The 18,309-nt window shown below is 41.7% G+C and overlaps 1 protein-coding gene across 3 annotated transcripts in view; it reads right to left on the bottom strand.

The window, feature by feature from the left end:
- The window catches only part of ppp2r5a (protein phosphatase 2, regulatory subunit B', alpha isoform), a 197,607-nt gene that overhangs the window by 76,977 nt on the left and 102,321 nt on the right, over positions 1 to 18,309 (bottom strand). For all 3 annotated transcript variants that reach the window (XM_048535519.2, XM_048535516.2, XM_048535517.2), the window contains exon 2: positions 12,290 to 12,486. In XM_048535519.2, coding sequence (XP_048391476.1) covers positions 12,290 to 12,486 — 197 coding nt within the window. The remainder of the gene's footprint in view (positions 1 to 12,289; positions 12,487 to 18,309) is intronic.

The following is an 18,309-nucleotide window of genomic DNA, read 5'->3' as shown; positions in this document are numbered from 1 at the left end:
TCCCACACTTCTGCCCTCACAGTCTCTCCCCTCAACAACAATAAGGATAGATTCTCCTTAGTTCTCACATTCCACTCCACAAACCTCTGAATACAATGCATCATCCTCAGACATTTCCGCCACCTGCAATCAGACCACAACATCAAAAAGATTATTTCCCTCCGCTTGCCTGTCCACTTTCCACGGGTACCATTCACTCAGCAAATCTGTTGTCAGCTCCGCAATCTTCACAAACCGTTCCATCACATCCGGTATGCTTCCCTGCAACCACAGAAGGTGCTAGACATCTCCCCCACCTCCCCTCTCACCTCTGTCAAAGGCCTCAAAGAAACCTTCCAAATCCAGCAGAGATTCACTTGCACTTCATCTAACCTCATCTAGTTGTATCCATTGCTCCCAATGAGGTCTCCTCTGTATTGGGGAGACCAAATGCAGACTTGGGAACCAGTTCACAGTGCATCTCCACTCTGCACGCACCAATCAGCGCAACCTTCTGGTTGCTATCCACTTAGAAGTGAGGCCAAATGCAAACTGGAGGAACAACACTTCATATTTTGCCTTGGTAGGTTTCAGCCTACCAGGTGTGAATATTGACTCCAACAGCTTTAAATTCTCTCCTCTCCACCAACCTGTACATCTTCTAGCTCACCTGTCCACTTCCACTGACCAACCACAATATCCCCCAACTGCATTCCTAGCTTCAAAATCGCTCCACCCAGCATCAACCCGCTCCCTCGATTTCTGGGGTCACTCCCCCTCACCAGTCCTGAGGAAGAGTTCCAACACAAAACTTTGACTTTCCTTCTCCTCAAATGCTGTCTGACCTGCTGTGCTTTTCTCGTTCCACATTTTTTGACTTCAGAAAAATGTATTTTTTTTTAAAACAATGCTCAAGTTCTCAAACATGGAGAAAACTATTTAAATGCCATATGCTAAATTGAATCAAGTATGGGTAAACTGTTGTTTTACTTGGAAGAAGTGTTTGGGGCTGTGGATGGTGATAAAGTGAAGTCAAAAAAGGGAACTACGCATCTCCTGCACTTAAACACAAAGATAATGAGAGAAGGGAAAGTATGTTTCAAGTGACTTTTTGTAATTGATTTGGATGAAGGAGCGGAAGGGTGGATTAGTAAGTTCGCGAACAATACAAAGGAGGGTCACATTGTGGACAGTGTGGAGGGCTGTTCCAGGTTACAAAGGGACACTGATAGGATGCAGAGCTGAGCTGAGAAGTGGCAGATGGAGTTTAACCGCGAAAAGTATAAGGTGATTCATTTTGAAAGGACAAATTTGAAAGCAGAATACAGGGTTAATGGAAAAATTCTTGGCAGCGTGGAGGAGAAGAAGGATCTTGGGGTTCATGTCCACAGTTCCCTGAAAGCTGCCACCCAGGTGGATAGAGTTGTTGAGAAAGCATATGGTGTGTTAGCTTTCATTAATAGAGGGATTGAGTTCAAGAGCCGTGAAGTTATGCTCCAGCTATACAAAACCCTGGGGTCGGCCACATCTGCAGTATTGTGTCCAGTTCTAGTCGCCTCATTACAGGAAAGATGTGGAAGCACTAGAAACGGTGCAGAGGAGATTTACCAGGATGTTGCCTGGAATGGAGGCAAGATCTCAGGAGGAAAGGTTGAGAGAGCTAGGGCAGGGGTAGGTTCTTTGTCGGGGCGTGGAATGCATTGCTGGAGAGGGTGGTGCAGTTGGCCTCATTAGGGGTATTTAATCGGCTATTAGATAGGCATATGGATGATAGTATAAGGTAGGGGTGGAGGTTAAACAGGCCTTAGGATTAGGGTAAAAGTTTGGCACAACATCGTGGGCCAAGGGGCCTGTCCTGTGCTGTACTGTTCTATGTTCTATGAGTAAGGAATGAGGTAGTTGTGAAGGGAACACAAAGGGAAGGGCAAAATGTGCTTGGTGGTGACATCACCAGAATTGGCAAATGACACATGATGATCCTTTGAAAACACAGAGGCTGATAGGGAGGAAGGTGATGTTTAGGGGGACCCAATTTATCCTGGCTTCCATTAGCAATTGTGCTGAACCCTGTCAACCAAACCAGGTGCAAATGCTCAACTGATGAAAACGGAAGACATAACAGAAGCACTGATTTGGAAGGTTAAATTATCAGAACGGATGTGGCAAAAATGAAGAAACTGAAAAGAATGAAACAGAATCCTTACAGGAAGCTGAGTGTAATTAAATATAGGCAAGAGAGGTGTAACAGTCCATGAGTTATAGTAATATTAGTTGATAGGTTGGCTCCAGAAATAGAAAAACAGCAGTTGCAAGGAAAGGAAGAGTCAGAAATGAACCAGACAAAGGTGAGGAAAAGTTGGAAACAAACTCAACAAACGTTTCCAGTTCACAGCAAGAAATCAGTGCACCAATATAATTTGATTTGACTTGACTTATTGTGGTCACATGTACCTAAGTACAGTGAAAAGTTTATTTTGTCTATAGTACAAGCAGATCATAACATTGAAGGGCATATACATGATGGGGCGTCTAGATGGAGCAAGGCACACAAGGTTACAGCTGCACAGGAGGTACACAGAAGCAAGTTCAATATTAGATCTGAAATTAGAGAGGCCCATTCAGTGGTCTAATAACAGACAGGAAGAAGTTGTTTTTGAACCTGTTAGGATATATGGTTAAAGTTCTGTATCTTCTGCCTGATGGGAGAGGTTGAAAGAATATAAGCTGGGACAGGAAGGGTCTTTGACGATGCTGGCTGTCTTTCTTCAGCAACGACAAGTGCAGATGGAGTCCATGAATGGGAGCTTGGCTTGAGTGTTGGTCTGGGCTATGTTCACAACTTTCTGTAGTTTCTTACAGTCCTGGGCAGAACAGTTGCCATACCAAGCCATGATGCACCTAGATAAAATGCTTTCTATGGTGTACCTGTAAGGATTGATGAGGGTCCTTACGGACATGCCAAATTTCCTAAACCGCCTGAAGGCTGTTATGCCTTCTTGACTGTTGCATCTACATGGAACGTACAGGACAGATTGCTGGTTACCATCACGCCTTGGAACTTGACATTGTCGACTCTCCAGCCAGCTCCATTGATGTGTCCTCCTCCTTTCTTTCTGAAGTTGATGATCAGTTCCTTAGTTCTACTGACATTCAGGGATAAATTATTATATTTGCACCATGACACCAAGCATTCTCTCTCTTTTCTGTATTCTGACTTGTCATTGTTTGATATCTGGTCTATAACGGTGGTGTAGTGATTGAGCTTGCAGATGGTGTTCAAACAAAATTTGGCCAGTCATAAGGGTTCAGGGAGTAAAGTAGGCAGCGGAGTACCCATCCACTGGGCAATGTTGAAGATTATCTTGGAGGAGGTGCTGTTGTCTATCTTCATTGATTGCAGTCTGTGGGTCAGGAAGCTGAGGATCCAATTACATAGGGTGGAACTGAGACCTAGGTTTCAGTTTGGAGATTACTTGTTTTGGGATTATAGTGTTGAAGGCAGAGCTACAGTCGTTAAGTAGAAGCCTGATGTAGGTATCTTTAATATCCAGATGTTCCAGGAGTGATCATACATCTTGAGAAACAGCTGATGCTATGAACCTGCTGTGCCAGTAGGCAGACTGAAAGGGATCAAGGCAGGCTGGGAGGCTACAGGTGACATTAGCCATTACTAACATCTTGAAGTATTTCATAATTATGGACATCAGAGCCACCAGGCAGTAGTCATTGAGGAAAGCTGCATGTGTTGTTTGGTATTGGGGTGATGGTGGTCTTCTTATAGCAGATGGAGACTTCAGATTGTAGCAAAGAGATGTTAAAGACATCAGTGAATATTCCCACCAGTTGGTCCACACAGGATCTGAGTGCACGCCCAGGGTCTCTGTCTGGGCCAGTGGCTTTCCTCAAGCCAATTGGCTTTTGCAGCAGTGATTGAGGGAACAGGTGTGTCCGTGGCTTTCGGGGCAGTAGATATCACACAACTGACATTCAGCTCGAACCAAGCGTAAAAAAAGTACTGAGCGGATCAGGGAGGGATGCATTTTTGTCTGGTATTTTGTATCCTGTTACGTCATTTGGCCTTGCTACAGGTGCCAGATGTCTGTGGGGTTATTTTGGATGAGAAATGTTTGGACATCTGTTCGAGTCAGAAGTGGAGAGCTTGAAGATTCTTCTGGTGGGGAACGCAGACGTAAAAAGGATGGCAAGCCATTAGTGAACAGGAAATGGTTAGAGCCAGGAAACTGCAATCTGTTAACACAGGCCATCAGAAAAGTTAAACATGCAGGTACAGACCGACTGGACTACAAAAGGAAAAGGGAAATGAGATTGGAAGTAATTTTCATCAAGGCAAGAAAAACCAAAAAAGTGAATAAACCAGAATGGTCTTGTTTGTAGATTTTGGGAAGGAGCTTGAATTGGGCTGTTCAGGGTTGGTAGAGTGAAGTTGAAGGCTGAGGAGGGTAGATCTCCAGATGTGGGGTGAGTAATGATCCAGGAATTGATGTCCAGCAATGAGAACATGGTCCAGGGAGGTACGAGAAAGTGCTGGAGGGTTGGTATCCAGCCTGTGCCCAGTAGAATCTCATGAGCTACTCAACAGGCCCACCTTTGTCCCTAAATTGGATGACAGAGGTAAGGTTTGACCTGAGAAAAAGGGACCAAGTTCTGAGAGCTAGGTTTGGCTTCCCTTCAATTGACTAAAAAATCTCATCCTGCAGTTCAACTAAAAAGGGCAACAAACTGAAACATTAAGTCAATTTTTCTTTTCATAGATGCAACTGTTGCCATCTATCCAGTGTGTTTTGCATTCTTTATTTCAAATTTCTGGCATTTGGGGCATTTTGTTTTTGAAATCCATTCCCACACCAGATAGTTACCATATAGGTCCTGCCAATTCAAACTAGCCCCTCACCTGAAGAACGGGAACTCTCGGATTAAACTTACTATCTGCCATCCCCCTCTAAAGAGACTGCAGCCAATTGACTACTGGGACTATAGCTAATTTACCTTTTCACACTTGTTCGGACACAGGTTCCTAATTTTCAAACCTTTTTAAAACACCAACACAATGAAAGCCATGAATCACTTCGTTTGTTATCCTTCATCTAAAATCCTAAATCTTTGATGAACTTCAGGCAGGAAAGTAAACTGCACTTGAAGTCATTCGCAAAATTCTTGTGCAGAAGGCCATTCATCCCATCATGACCACAGCTGATGACTGAATTAGCGTTTTGACCTGCTGACTTTTTCTGCATCCCACACACTACTGAAACAAAATACTACGTCCTCTTTAGTGTTTTGATTAAACTAGTCCCCTCATGATTTTGAAAACATTTATCAATTTTTTTCTTTGCCTTCTTCATTCCAAGGAACAAAGTCCCAATATCTCTAATCAGTCTTCATAACTGAAGTTACTCATCCCTGGAGCCATTCTTGTAAATCTCTTTTGCATTTTCTCTAACATATATCCATCCTTCTAACAGTGTGGCACCCTGAATTGTACATAATACTCTGACTGACCTTTAATTAGTGACTTATGCAAGTTCAACATCACCTCCTTGCTCCTACACCCTATGCCCTTGTTCATTAAACCCAAAATTTTTGTTTGTTTTATTAACTGCTCTTTCCATGTACAGATACAACCAGGTCTGTGTGCTCCCCTCTCTCCCTTAGTAACATACTTCTTATTTTTATTTTGTGTCTCCACGTTCTTCTGACCAGATCACTTCACAGCCTTGTGCTTTGAACTTTAACTACACCTATCTGCCCAAACCCACCAACCTATCCATGTCCCTTTGAAGTTCCACACTATCCTTACAGTCTACAATGTTTCCAAGTTTGCACGTGACAAACTTTAAGTGTTCCTTGCACGTAAAGCATTAGGTCATTATTATACAAACCATGAAAAGCAAAGGTCCCAATACTGATGCCTAAGGAACTCCACTACAACCTTCCTCCAGATCAGAAAAAAATCTATCGACTACTAAGCTGTTTCCTATCAGACAGGCAATTTCGTATGCACGTTGCTGCTGTGTTTTCTATTCCATGAGCTATAAATTTAAGTCTGCTATATGGCAATGTGTTGAATACTTTTTGGAGTCCACGTGCAGCACATCAACAGAATGACACTCAACCTCTCGGTTATCTCAAAAATAATCCAGCAAGTTAAAAATAAGACTTTCCCTGATAATGTAGTGTGGACCTTCAGAAAAGAAGGGTCCTGACCCGAAACGTCAACTTTCCTACTCCTTTGATGCTGCCTGGCCTGCTGTGTTCCTCCAGCTCCACACTGTTGTCTCTGATTCCAGCATCTGCAGTTCTTACTCCTTCCCTGAAAAAAACTCATTTTGGCTGTTCCTAATCAACCCACATTTTTCCAAGTGATCATTAATTCTATTTGTATCACTGCTTCCCAAACTTCCCTGCCACCACACTTAAACTGGCTGATCTGCAATCCAAGAAGAGCAAACAAAGAGAGCCCTTCGGCTGGCAGACAGAGACAGAATTATGTTAAACAAACACAGAATGCTAGAGAAACATTCAGCAGGTCAGGTGGAGAGAAACAAAAATCTGACTAAAACTGTTAACTCTATTTATCTTCCCACAGGAACTGTCAGACCTGCTGAGTTTCTCCAGCATTCTGTGCATTTGTTTCAGATTTCCAGCATCCTCAATATTTTGCCTCTAACATAGTTATATGGAGTCAGAGGTAATTGGAACACGGTCATGTGCTACTACAAAGAAATGAGCTAGCTGTTTGGCAGTTCTCTAATAATTGGTCAAGCTCTTCTATTCCCACATTTTAACATAGTATACACATTAGTGGTGAAGATAATATATATACCTCTAATACAGAGCTAACATGCTTGCATTAAGTGTTTTGGAACTGGAGGCTGAACTACAGACACAAACGCATGGGCGGGGGCCGGGGGGGGGGGGGGGGGGGGGGGTGTAGAGAGAGATGGTTACCTGCATTCTTTGCACCAGGAGACAGCCACACCATAATAAGGGCTTATTATTTGATCAGGGACATCAGTGCGTGACTGTGATACAGATACAAGGACCCACAGAACAGGACGACACGAGTGATAGCCACTGAACTTGTTCAATAATGTCGGGGGATCTCATGACTTATTTGAATGATAGCAAGTGGCTGCAGGGTGGATGGGCATGAAACTGAACATGGCACCAGCCATTCAATTTGGGCAAGCAACAAAGGAATACAGTGATTGGTAATGGTGTAGTGCAGGGAACTGACACTACTTTGCAGAAAATACTGAGTACTGACGGCTGCATTGTCCGCCCGCATCAGGTTCGGAACACCTGCTTGGGGCTGCAAAGTTACTTGCAGTGGGAGGGGAACGATCCAGTGGTCATAATCCGTGTGGTACCTTGAAACTATGTGGCCTATCCGCACACATCAAACAGCATGGGACCTTAGAAGTCTGCGTACCGAAAAAGAAAATTAGAAGGAGTATGGGCAGGTACGAATGACACAGATAGAACTAGGACACAGGCAATATGACAATCTCAGCACTAAATTCAAAAAGTGCATCTGCTGACGCCGAGGAACTTTCACAGTATACCACAGGAAGACACTTGGGTATGCGCGAGAGAATGAGATTTACTGAAATGTGACTACATGCAATCTTCACCACTGGGCTTGGTGCCAATCCGAAAGGGGCTGGATCCCAAATTTTTTTTTATGGCTTGACACTTCAACTCCCTTTGCATTTTGGCTGGTTCCTTGTCTGTGGATGTCCGCAAACATCCATAGCCTTCACTACCGATGCTCAGCAGCAAAATATACTATCTATAAAATGCACTGCAGAAATTCACCAAAGATCATTAGACAACACCTTCCAAACCCATGGCTACCTAGAAGGACATGGGCAGCAGATACAGGAGAACCCCATGGCCCACAAGCTTCCCCCTCAAGCCACTCAGGATCCCAACTTGGAAATATATCGCTGTTCTTTCATTGCTGCATGTCAAAATCCCGGAATTACCTACCTAACAGCATTGTGGGCATGCCAACAATACATGGACTGCAGCAGTTCATATCGGCAGCTTACCACCACTTTGAAGGGCAACTAGGAATGGGCAATAAATGCTGGCCAGCCACAATGTCCATGTCCCACAAATGAATAAAGAACAAAATACAGTTGGGGCCAATTTCAATGTAAACTTCAGAAACTTGTCTGTTGCATTTTGGTTTGAACACACTTTCAGACTTCAGATGTATTTTAAAAATTTTTTGAATGTGTAAATTTAAGTAGTTTCATCTTCCATGACTAGGCCGAGGGACTGGATAAGAGTTCAAGTGGGAGGGTGGAAATATACACTGCGGAGTCTGATCTTTTAGCGAAAGTTCCATATCCCAGGTACCATTACAAATTTCAGTATAGGAATGAACAATACAAAAAGTTGTCAGGGAATTTAGATAGATGCCAGGTTCTTTATATAACGACAATCATTCTACTAGGTGAAGGTACACTTTAATGCACTTTTAAACGTGCCAATTTGGTTTCTCAGGTCGGCACAACATCGAGGGCCGAAGGACCTGTACTGCGCTGTAGTGTTCTATGTTCTAATGTACAACTCAATGACCCATATTCAAATCCTCAACTACCAGCACTCATGCCACCAGATCTCAACAAGAATCAAACTCTCTGGTGAGCAAATGAGAAAAATGGAGCAATAAAATTGTATGAGTTGATTTGAAACATTGAAGTTTTGAAATTAGTGCATACACTTGCAAAAAACAAAATAAATCAAAACTGAAGGAGTCTAATAAGTAATCATAAGTGCACAATTGCCTTGTGCTGCCCTATGTCGTGTCTTAAATGTGACAGCTGCACACATGACTGTACAAAAGCTGGCACATGGGTCTCTGATCATTGGCCAACTCCAATTTACTTGCAATTACATTTATTGGTCTTAGCGCTCTCGAGGTTTTGCATTTTACTTTTACAGCTGCGAGTGCTCAAGTGTTAGACACCAGGAGCACCAAAGCAGCTCGAGACTGCACACACTTCATTTGCCACTACATACTTCCCCTGCTGCAACAGTGGGAGAGTGTGGAAGTTCCTAAGGACCTGATGTGGTCCACAGTCATAGTTTTCCCAGGTATGGTTCATACTCTTAGGAGCTACAGGTGTCACCTCAACAGTGGACCAATTAAAAGTCAGGAAAGGCAAGAGGCCAGAACTGGAAGCACACATGTATACTGAAGAACTGTAAGGCTACAGACAGTTACAAGGAGAGAGAGGAGTGAGGCCATGGAGGGAAATGAAGGGAAGAACATGAAGTCTGAAAATTGAACAGCTTCTCAACCAGGAGCCAACGTGGGTCAGCAAGCGTAGGACTATGAGTTTGTATGAGAGCAGGAAGCTGTGATGAACTATCTTGTGTGGAGGGTGAAAATTGGAGCTGGCTAGAATTCTTGAAATAATCACAACTACGGGTAATAAAAGCAATGATGAGGGGTTCAACAGCAAATGGGTTGATGCAAAAGCAGAGATGGGTGATGTCACAAAGATACAAGTAGATAGAATTAATGACAAACCAGATGCGTTTGGAAACTCATCAAATGAAGCAGAGGTTGAGAACAGTCTGTCTCAACTCAAACAGAAAACAAAGGAAGGGATGGGCAGGAAATGGAATTTGTAGCAGGAACCAATAACAATGGCTTGGGTCTTCATAATATTTAGTTGTAGGCAATTTCTACTCATCTGATCCTGTATGTCTACCAAGCAGTTGGACAGCGAAGGGACCGAGTGAGGTGACAGTAAAATACAACTGTGTTGTCAGGATGCAAATGAGGCCAGACTGATGGCTGCGATCGTAGATGAGATAGTGATAGGTGAGTGCACGTAGGGTGTGATGGGGTTTGGTCATGAGGTGGGAGTGGTGGGTTGGTGAGAGAAAAGATGGACAGGTTGCGTCAGGTCAAGGAGGTAGGGATGAGAGGTAGGGTCGGTTATGGGATGAGGCCATGGGGAGATTTTGAAACTGGTAAAATTCACGCTGAGGCCATTGGGCTATAGGCTCCCGAGACAGAATATGAGGTGCTGCTCCTCCAGTTTGTAGGTAACGTCATTGTGACACTGGAGGCAGCCCAGGATGGACCTATGACATATCCATCCTTACAACCCTCTGGTTAAAGAAACTTGCCCCTCACATCTCCTTTAGGCTTACCCCCCACCCTTTTGCCTTAAACCTACATCTCCTAATAGTTCACATTTCAACCCTGGGAAAAAGGCTCCAACTCTCCATTCTATCCAACCCATCAGGTCACCCTGCAGTCTTACACATTCAAGTGAAAACAAACCAAGTTTGTCCAATCTTTCCTTATAGCTAGTACCCTCCACACCAGGCAATTTCCTTTTTCTGTACCCTCTCCAAAGCCTCCACATCCTTAGTGTGATGACCAGAACTATATAATGTTGCCAATGTGGTCTAACTAAACTTTTATACAGCTGCAACATGGCTTGCCAATTTTGGAACTACGCCCCAAATGAAGACAAGCATGCCATATACCTTCTTGATTACTTTATCCACTTGAGATGCTACTTTCAGGGAACTGTGAATCTGTATGCTTAGATCCCTCTGCATGGAAAAGCTTCGAAGGGATCTGTATTTACTTTATATTTCCCTCCTGCATTAGACATTCCAAAATGCATCACCTCACGTTTGCCTGGATTAAATTCCATCTGACATTTCACAACCCAAGCCTCCAGCCTATCGTTATCCTGTTGTATAATCTAGCAATCCTCCTCACACTCCGCAGTTCCCCGAATCTTTGTGTTATCCTCAAATTTACTAATCAGAGCACCTGCATTCTCCTTTACATTTTATTTATATGCATTTATTTATACAACATATATGTTATATCGACATTCTGAGGATACATATATCCGTTAAGAAAAAACTAAAAGCAACAGAGACCACAGCATTGATCCTGCAGAACACCATTGGTCATAAATCAGTGGTTAGAAAAACACCCTTCCACTTCTACGCTCTGTCCTCTGAGCAAGTCAGTTCTGTATCCATCTTGTCACTCACCACAGATACCATGCGACTTCACCCTCTGTATCAGACTGTCATGAGGGATCTTGTCAAAGGCCTTGCGAACATCCATGTAGACAACATCCATCACCCTGCCCTCAGCCATCTTTGCTACTTCCCCAAAAACCTCAACCCAGCTTGAGAGACATGACACCCAGCACCACCACTACCCCCCACACACAAAGCCATGCTGCATAATCACTAATAAGTTCATATTTTTCCAAATGTGAGTAAATCCCATCTCTAAGAATCTTCTCCTGGTCTGTAATTTCTAAGACTATCCCTGTTATCTCGCTTAAACAAAGGGACACCATTAACTATTCAATAGTCTTCTGGGACCTCTCCTGCGACTAAAGTGGATACCAAGATTTTCTCTCCACAAATTCTCCCAAACTTCTGAGTTTCTCCAGCTCTCGCTGTTCTGATGCTCAGATTTGTTGGTGGTGAAGGTGGAGGAGTCAGTGTTAGAATTACAGGGAATTAGAAAGATGATTTGTTGTAGTAAAAGGTAGTTGGAAGTTATAATGAACAGTTTAACAGAGAAAAACAGGAATCTATTGTGCTTTATGTGGTCCTGCCAGATCTGGCAACACAGCAAGTGTCCACCATTTGTGTCGAAGCTTGTATCTCATAGAAGCAGAAATGTGACCTGTACAACTGCGAATTGTACAAAATCCACATCTAGATGGCGCAAAGAGTACACGTGCAAAAATAAAGCTCACATCATTTGTAAGCAATGCTAGCTGTGCCCTGTTTAGGTTAACTCAGAGCAATACTTTCTTACTTTGATCTGAAGCCACCTCTACAGGTTTATGAAGCTTCTTTACCCACTATCACCTCTATTACCCTCTACAGTCAGGTGAAGGAAATCCTGATCTATCAATTGCTCACTTGTAAAATTCTTAGAAGTTACTACAAGTATGGATTCACTCATTCATACTTACTAAACCATCACGGCGACGTAAGTATTTGTATGCCAATATGAGCTTATTCTATTTTTAGGATCTACAAAGTCTGCTTCTGAGACCAATGCAATGCTACAGTGGCTATTAGCTCAGAGTGAATCTCAAATTGTTTAAAATGCGCTTACAGGTTTGTACTTAATCAGTTCTCTGTCCAGTCCAACAAGAATGTGAATCACAATGAATACAAATAGACAGTGGCTTTTCAGTGAAATATGACCCAGAACAGATTACAACAAAAAAGTGGATGACACCAATTATGGGCATAGGTCACATACCATTCTCACTATTTCAGGATAGGCTTGTTCAAGAAGTACACCTCTATTTGAGGTGAGGAAATCCACCAATTCATTCAGCGTTGCTCTTTTGACCTCTTTACCCTTTAAGTCTGAAACAGAGTCCATGAAATCAAAAATCACGCAGCACTGCTGGAGTTTTTGACAGAAGAGATCATGCTGTTCAGCATTTGGAGCATCTATAGATAGAGAAAAGATACACTCATTAAGCATTAAGGCATTTCATTTCTTATCTGTTTTCCAAACAAACTTGGTTACATTTGATACTTTAGCAGCAATAGCACTGTACTGTTGTGAACACTGATCATAACTGATTACAATATGGCTTCGTCCAATATGACGAAATCCAGCAATTAACTTCAGCATTAAAGGGCCTAGACTTTCTAAACTAGTATCAGAGATAATGGGAACTGCAGATGCTGGAGAATTCCAAGATAATAAAATGAGAGGCTGGATGAACACAGCAGGCCAAGCAGCATCTCAGGAGCACAAAAGCTGACGTTAGCTTTTGTGCTCCTGAGATGCTGCTTGGCCTGCTGTGTTCATCCAGCCTCTCATTTTATTATCTTAGACTTTCTAAACGATTACTTTAAACTCATACTGCTTTTCCATTGTGCAAGCAGAACAAAATCTACAGGGAATTCAACTAGCTTATCTTTCAAGTCACAACAAAACTCCTTGGCACAATACTTTCTGATTTTAAGGCCAGCGGAACGTGTGGGCAAATCGGTCTTTCAATGAAATCCAGTTAGGGCTCATCTAGTGTCTTGAATCAATTTTATACTGCACCCTTATTTTTATATTCAATGGTCCAAATTAAAATGCAAAGATTATCTACTGTTTCATTAATCTAACTACTTACACTACATTGGTATCTTTAAAGACACGTGTACTATAAATATTGATGAGAATGAAGAGCACTATCACTCAAATTCCAGATAAATGTGACTATTATAAAACTTGTTATATCCTTTAACGTTCTTGGAAAGAGAAATACTGCATGAGGTAAGAATCAGAATTCCATGGTGACTCCAACCTCCAGAGGTAACATCATAAGCAGCTTGACTAGACAGAATAAAGTCACTAAACATTTTTAACAGCTATTTATACAGGCTGCAATTTTGCCAAAATCTCAATGCAAGGAAATTATTAAAAATTACAGTTGTAAACAGCATATGTTCATTTCAAAAAGGCTACTATTACACAAGCTTTTCTTTTAAAGTTACAGCAATATGATGGAAAACTAAACAAATATTTAAGAATGAGAAATTAGAAATTTAGGGATCTGTAAGGTGAATCTAAAGACCACGGTTTGCAAACATACAACTGAAGCCACAAAATCTCAGGGAACTTTTTTTGAAAATAGTAACTTCTACAATTAGTTCCTGACAGCTCAGTACAACTCTGCAATCTTTGCAGAATTGCTATGTAAAAGATTTGCCTTTAAATTTTCAAAATTGGAACCAATAAACAGAAAATGTAACTAATTACATGCCAGAAGAAAAACCTGCTCTTAGGTTTACAAAGATGCACATTCCAGATTTGCTCTTTTTACTGAAGCATAATCTTTCATTTTGAAGTGATATCAGTGAAATTTGTAAACAGGCTGTGTCTCAAAAATCAATAGCACATGAACAAATTCAATTTCATCATATGCTCTGCGATATTGTTAGGCAGGTGTATTGAACCAACATTTTTAAAAAAGTCAGACTGTTATCCAGGAGCTACAGTTATGCATATCTTAAGTTTAATTGCTTTTCATTCATGGGGTTTAGGTGCAGTTGGCAAAGCAAACATGTATAGCCCATGCAATTTGTCCTGAAGATGTAGTGGTGACTTGTCTTCTTAAACTATTATATAATATAGCTCATGTAGTGAAGGTATGCCCACAATGCTACTTGCCAGGTTGCTCAATGAAGTAACAATGAAAAACTATAAGTCACAACAGCGAGTGACAATTCGGGGAACATGAAGTTGGCAATGTTCCTGCTGCCCTTTTTGATTTTAACATGTATAAGTCATAAGTTTAGCAACATTGATGAGTTGCAGTGCATCTTGTACATTTTATGCATTCCAGCCATAGGCACCAGTTAAAGATGACGGAGAGGGTGCTGAACACATGCTAACTTTGCCCTGGATGAGAAGCAGCTTTGGGAGTTTTGTTGGAGCTGCATTCATCTAAATAAACACAGGTCAGGTTTCTGTCTTATAGGCTTTGGACAGGAGCCGAGTTATTCACCGTACACCATTCTAATCTCTAAATTGCTTTTGCACCCACGGAATTTATCTGGTGAGTCTAGTTAGACTTCTGATCAATGGTGACCTCAGGATTTTAATGGGTCAGATAATTAATGGAAATGCCACTAAATATTGTTAGGCTCACTTTTGTTGGAAATGGTCATGGCCTAAGTCTTATGTGGTGTGCATGATATCAGCTTAAGTCCAGAATTGTTCAGGTCCTGCTGCATGCGTGCACAGATTGTTCCATTAATCAAGAAATTGCAAGGTATGAATAGTCAATGGACACACTCACTTTTGTTGGAGAGACAGCGATTGTTGAAGCTAAAAATTTTTGGGTCAATAATAATGCTGAGTAAGTCATGCACCAATATCCTGAGACCAAGATGACTGTCCCAAAACAAGAACTATCTTCTTTTGTGCCAAGCCTGACTCCAAACACAGATCTTCCCCTCCCTTCCATTAACTTCAGTTTTACAACGACTGAATGCAACACATCAAATTCTGTCTTTCCTCACAACTGGGTTTCCGTTCTTTTGTCAATGTTTGAGCAATGACTGGATTATTAGGAAGCTAAGTGCAATGTAACAACACTGTTGACGGGGCCTTGCATCAGGTTGCTGATTAAGATTAGACAGATGGATCAGTAATTGACTGAATTGGATTTGACCTGCTTTTTGTAAACAGATCATGCCCAGAAGATTTTCCACATTGATCAGCAGCTGACAGTGTTGTAGCTATAATGGAACACCTTGGTCGGAAATGTAGCTTGTTCTGGATTACAGTTCTTCAGCACTACAGCCAGGATGCTGTCATGATCCAGAGTATATAATGACCTAAGCCATTTCTTGTTACAGGAGGAATGAATTGACAGCACAGACCGTCATCCACGATGATGGGGGCTGTAGGTTAAGGCTAAGGTGAACATTGTCTCCAAGGCTTCGAGATGAAGACGGTTCAGATTGACTTGTGCACTCCATAATGGCGCAGCCCAATACAAGAATGGAGACATTCATCTTGACCCATGCCAGGTGTGATAATGCTAAAAGAATAGTTTGTCCACTACCTTCACAACCAGGTGCAACAGAACAGCGAAACTTTGATCTGATCTGTTGGATTGCTTATTAATTCCACCAATTAGCATGTATGTTGTCCTGTCTTTTAACTTCACTGTACTGTACCTCATTCTCAGACAGATCTGGTGCTGCTCCTGCCATGCTCTTCTCCAAACTCCTCAGTTTGGTCACCTGTATAGATATTAATTACGGAATGGAGAATATGCCAGATTAAAATTGGTAGTGACTATTTTTGAGTTGGATTGACACATTAACAATAGGTAGATTAGTGAGGAAGGAGCCAAGTAGGCTTATTTTCTTGCTAGCTCTCTCAGCACCTGTGATTGTGCCAATTTGGCAACTGTGTCCTTTCGGACTCAATCAATAAGGATGGTGCTAAACCATGCTTGGTAAGGACTCCTAGGATTTCCCATCCATTGCGTGCCATTATTCCCTTTGATGCTTCTTACTTGTGGTATCAAATATGCTGGAGAAGAGCAGGAACACTCTATCCCAAAATTGATCTTGCACCATCAGGCTTCATGAGCTTAGAATATTGAGGATTGCCAAGAACATGCTCTTCAGACTCCATTGTACTCCACCTCTGTGGATCTGTCCTGATGAGACAGCATACATCCTGGGAGAGGCGTATAGTATGCTGGCTGTTAATATATTGGATAGCCTGTGGCACAGTTGTTCCAATTTTGGCCAAAGTACACAGACATTGGCGAGGAATATTTTGTAAGATCGATGAAGATGTGTCTCATGCTATCAACAATGTCTAGGTTGAAGCTATTTACTTTTGTTCTTATTGTACCATTTTGTAGTGGTTTGACACACTGTAAATGTTACTGCATTTCAAATGCTAAATTATACCTTCCATCTGTCGTCAGCTTTAATACAATTATTCAGTTTACCCAAGATGCAATTAGGATTATAGCCTGTAGAGAATGTTGTGGAGGCTTTTTGAATGGATTATAATATTAGACCAATGGCCATAAATAAAATCTTAGTCATTCTTAGAAGAAATTTTGAATTTGGTCGTGTATATATAAGAATTCATAATCTCTTTGTAAAGTGACAAAGTACTGCCAAGTGTTATAAAGCAGAGGTCGGGGCCCATCTGAGAACTAAAACCAATACACCCAAAGAGAAGCACTTCACCCAGAATCTGTAAAAGGTGTGTGTGAAGTGGTGTAACCAGCTTTTAAGCAACTTCGAGTAAAATAAATCCCTGACACTCACTTTAAAATCAACAAGTAACAATTTATCTATTTAACAGTGAACAAATTACTATTAAAGAAACTGAATAAATCCATTCCAACTACCAACTATAATAAAGCAAGATTTTAATGGCATGCTGTTCCCATAAGCATAAGTCCCACTTATACAAAAAATACAGAATTTAGTCTCTCAAAATTACAGGCAGGTAACATGTCTTCCAGAATGTTCTGGGCCTCCTCTGTCAAGACTACTAACTCGTTGCGCTGTTGGTACTGTTATTATTTAGATAGTGTTTTCTCAAAGACATGAAGGAGACAGAGAGCCAGCAATTCTCTCTTTAGAGCTGAGGGATGCTAGCTCTGGGGCTTTTCGTAACTGCCTCTTCTTTTATGATATATCAATATTTCTTAAAATAGAAGTAGTCTTATGTTTTCAAAACCATCAGGTTTAAATTTAATTGGATTTTGAGGTCATAAGTGCCTGGTTCAAATTTATTGCCTAAATTCAAAAGCCTGTTCTGTTGGTAAAAATTGTTACTTGGCCTGCTAACTGTATTGGGGGGTGGGGGGTGGGGGGTGGGGGGGGGGGGGGGGGGGTTGCTGCTCTTTCACACGTGTTCCGGCAACGTGAATTGACTACAACTTGACTGACAAACAGGGAAACATTATTTCTAAAACTTGAACCTTGTGTCGGCTATTACGCAATTCCATCTGAGGACAGAGGGGTATGTCTTGACATCACATGTGAGTAGAAGATCACCTGAAACAGCAATCTGGGGCCAGCCTTCTCACCATAAAAGAGAAAGCCTCATCAACTTATGAAGATGTAACAAAATAAAAAGCTGAAAATCCTGCAGATGTGCATGCCTTTAGTGCTAGCAGTGGTTGGTTTGTTGGTTTTACAAACCGGTATGCTTTTCTGATGAAGGGTCGAGGCCTGAAACATCAGCTTTTGTGGTCCTAAGATGCTGCTTGGCCTGCTGTGTTCATCCTGCCCCACACTTTGTTATCTTGCTTTTCATAACGTTGTGAAGTTGCCACTGCAGATGAGGAGCATGTAATGGCATTTCCTCCCATAGTGTAGAATTAAGTGACAAAGAAGGTTACAGCTTAGATCAAATTTTCAATTTGGCAGAGACAGGTTTATACTGGAAGAGAATGTCATCAAGAACCTACATTTCCAACAATGAAGCACACTCTCCAGGCTTTAAGGTGACAAAGGACTGCATGACTATGCTGCTGGGAGCCAATGCCAGTGGAGACTTAAAGCATAAGCCTGTGGTTGTGTACTACTCTGCCAACCCACAAGCCTTGAAAAGGTTACCTTAAGTCCACTCTAGGCATTTATTTTAGGTCAAGCAAGAGAGGTTGGATGACAAGGCAATTTTTTTCTGACCTTACTGGTGATGTTCTGGAAGATGTTTTAAGAAAGTATCACATGAAAAAAAAATGAGTATTTCAAGTTTCTCCTCATCTTGGATAATGC

The sequence above is a fragment of the Stegostoma tigrinum genome, chromosome 9 (genome assembly GCF_030684315.1).
Source record: "Stegostoma tigrinum isolate sSteTig4 chromosome 9, sSteTig4.hap1, whole genome shotgun sequence".
Classification (NCBI taxonomy): domain Eukaryota; kingdom Metazoa; phylum Chordata; class Chondrichthyes; order Orectolobiformes; family Stegostomatidae; genus Stegostoma; species Stegostoma tigrinum.
Note: the sequence above shows the minus strand (reverse complement) of the source record. Positions and strands in the feature narration are given on the sequence as shown.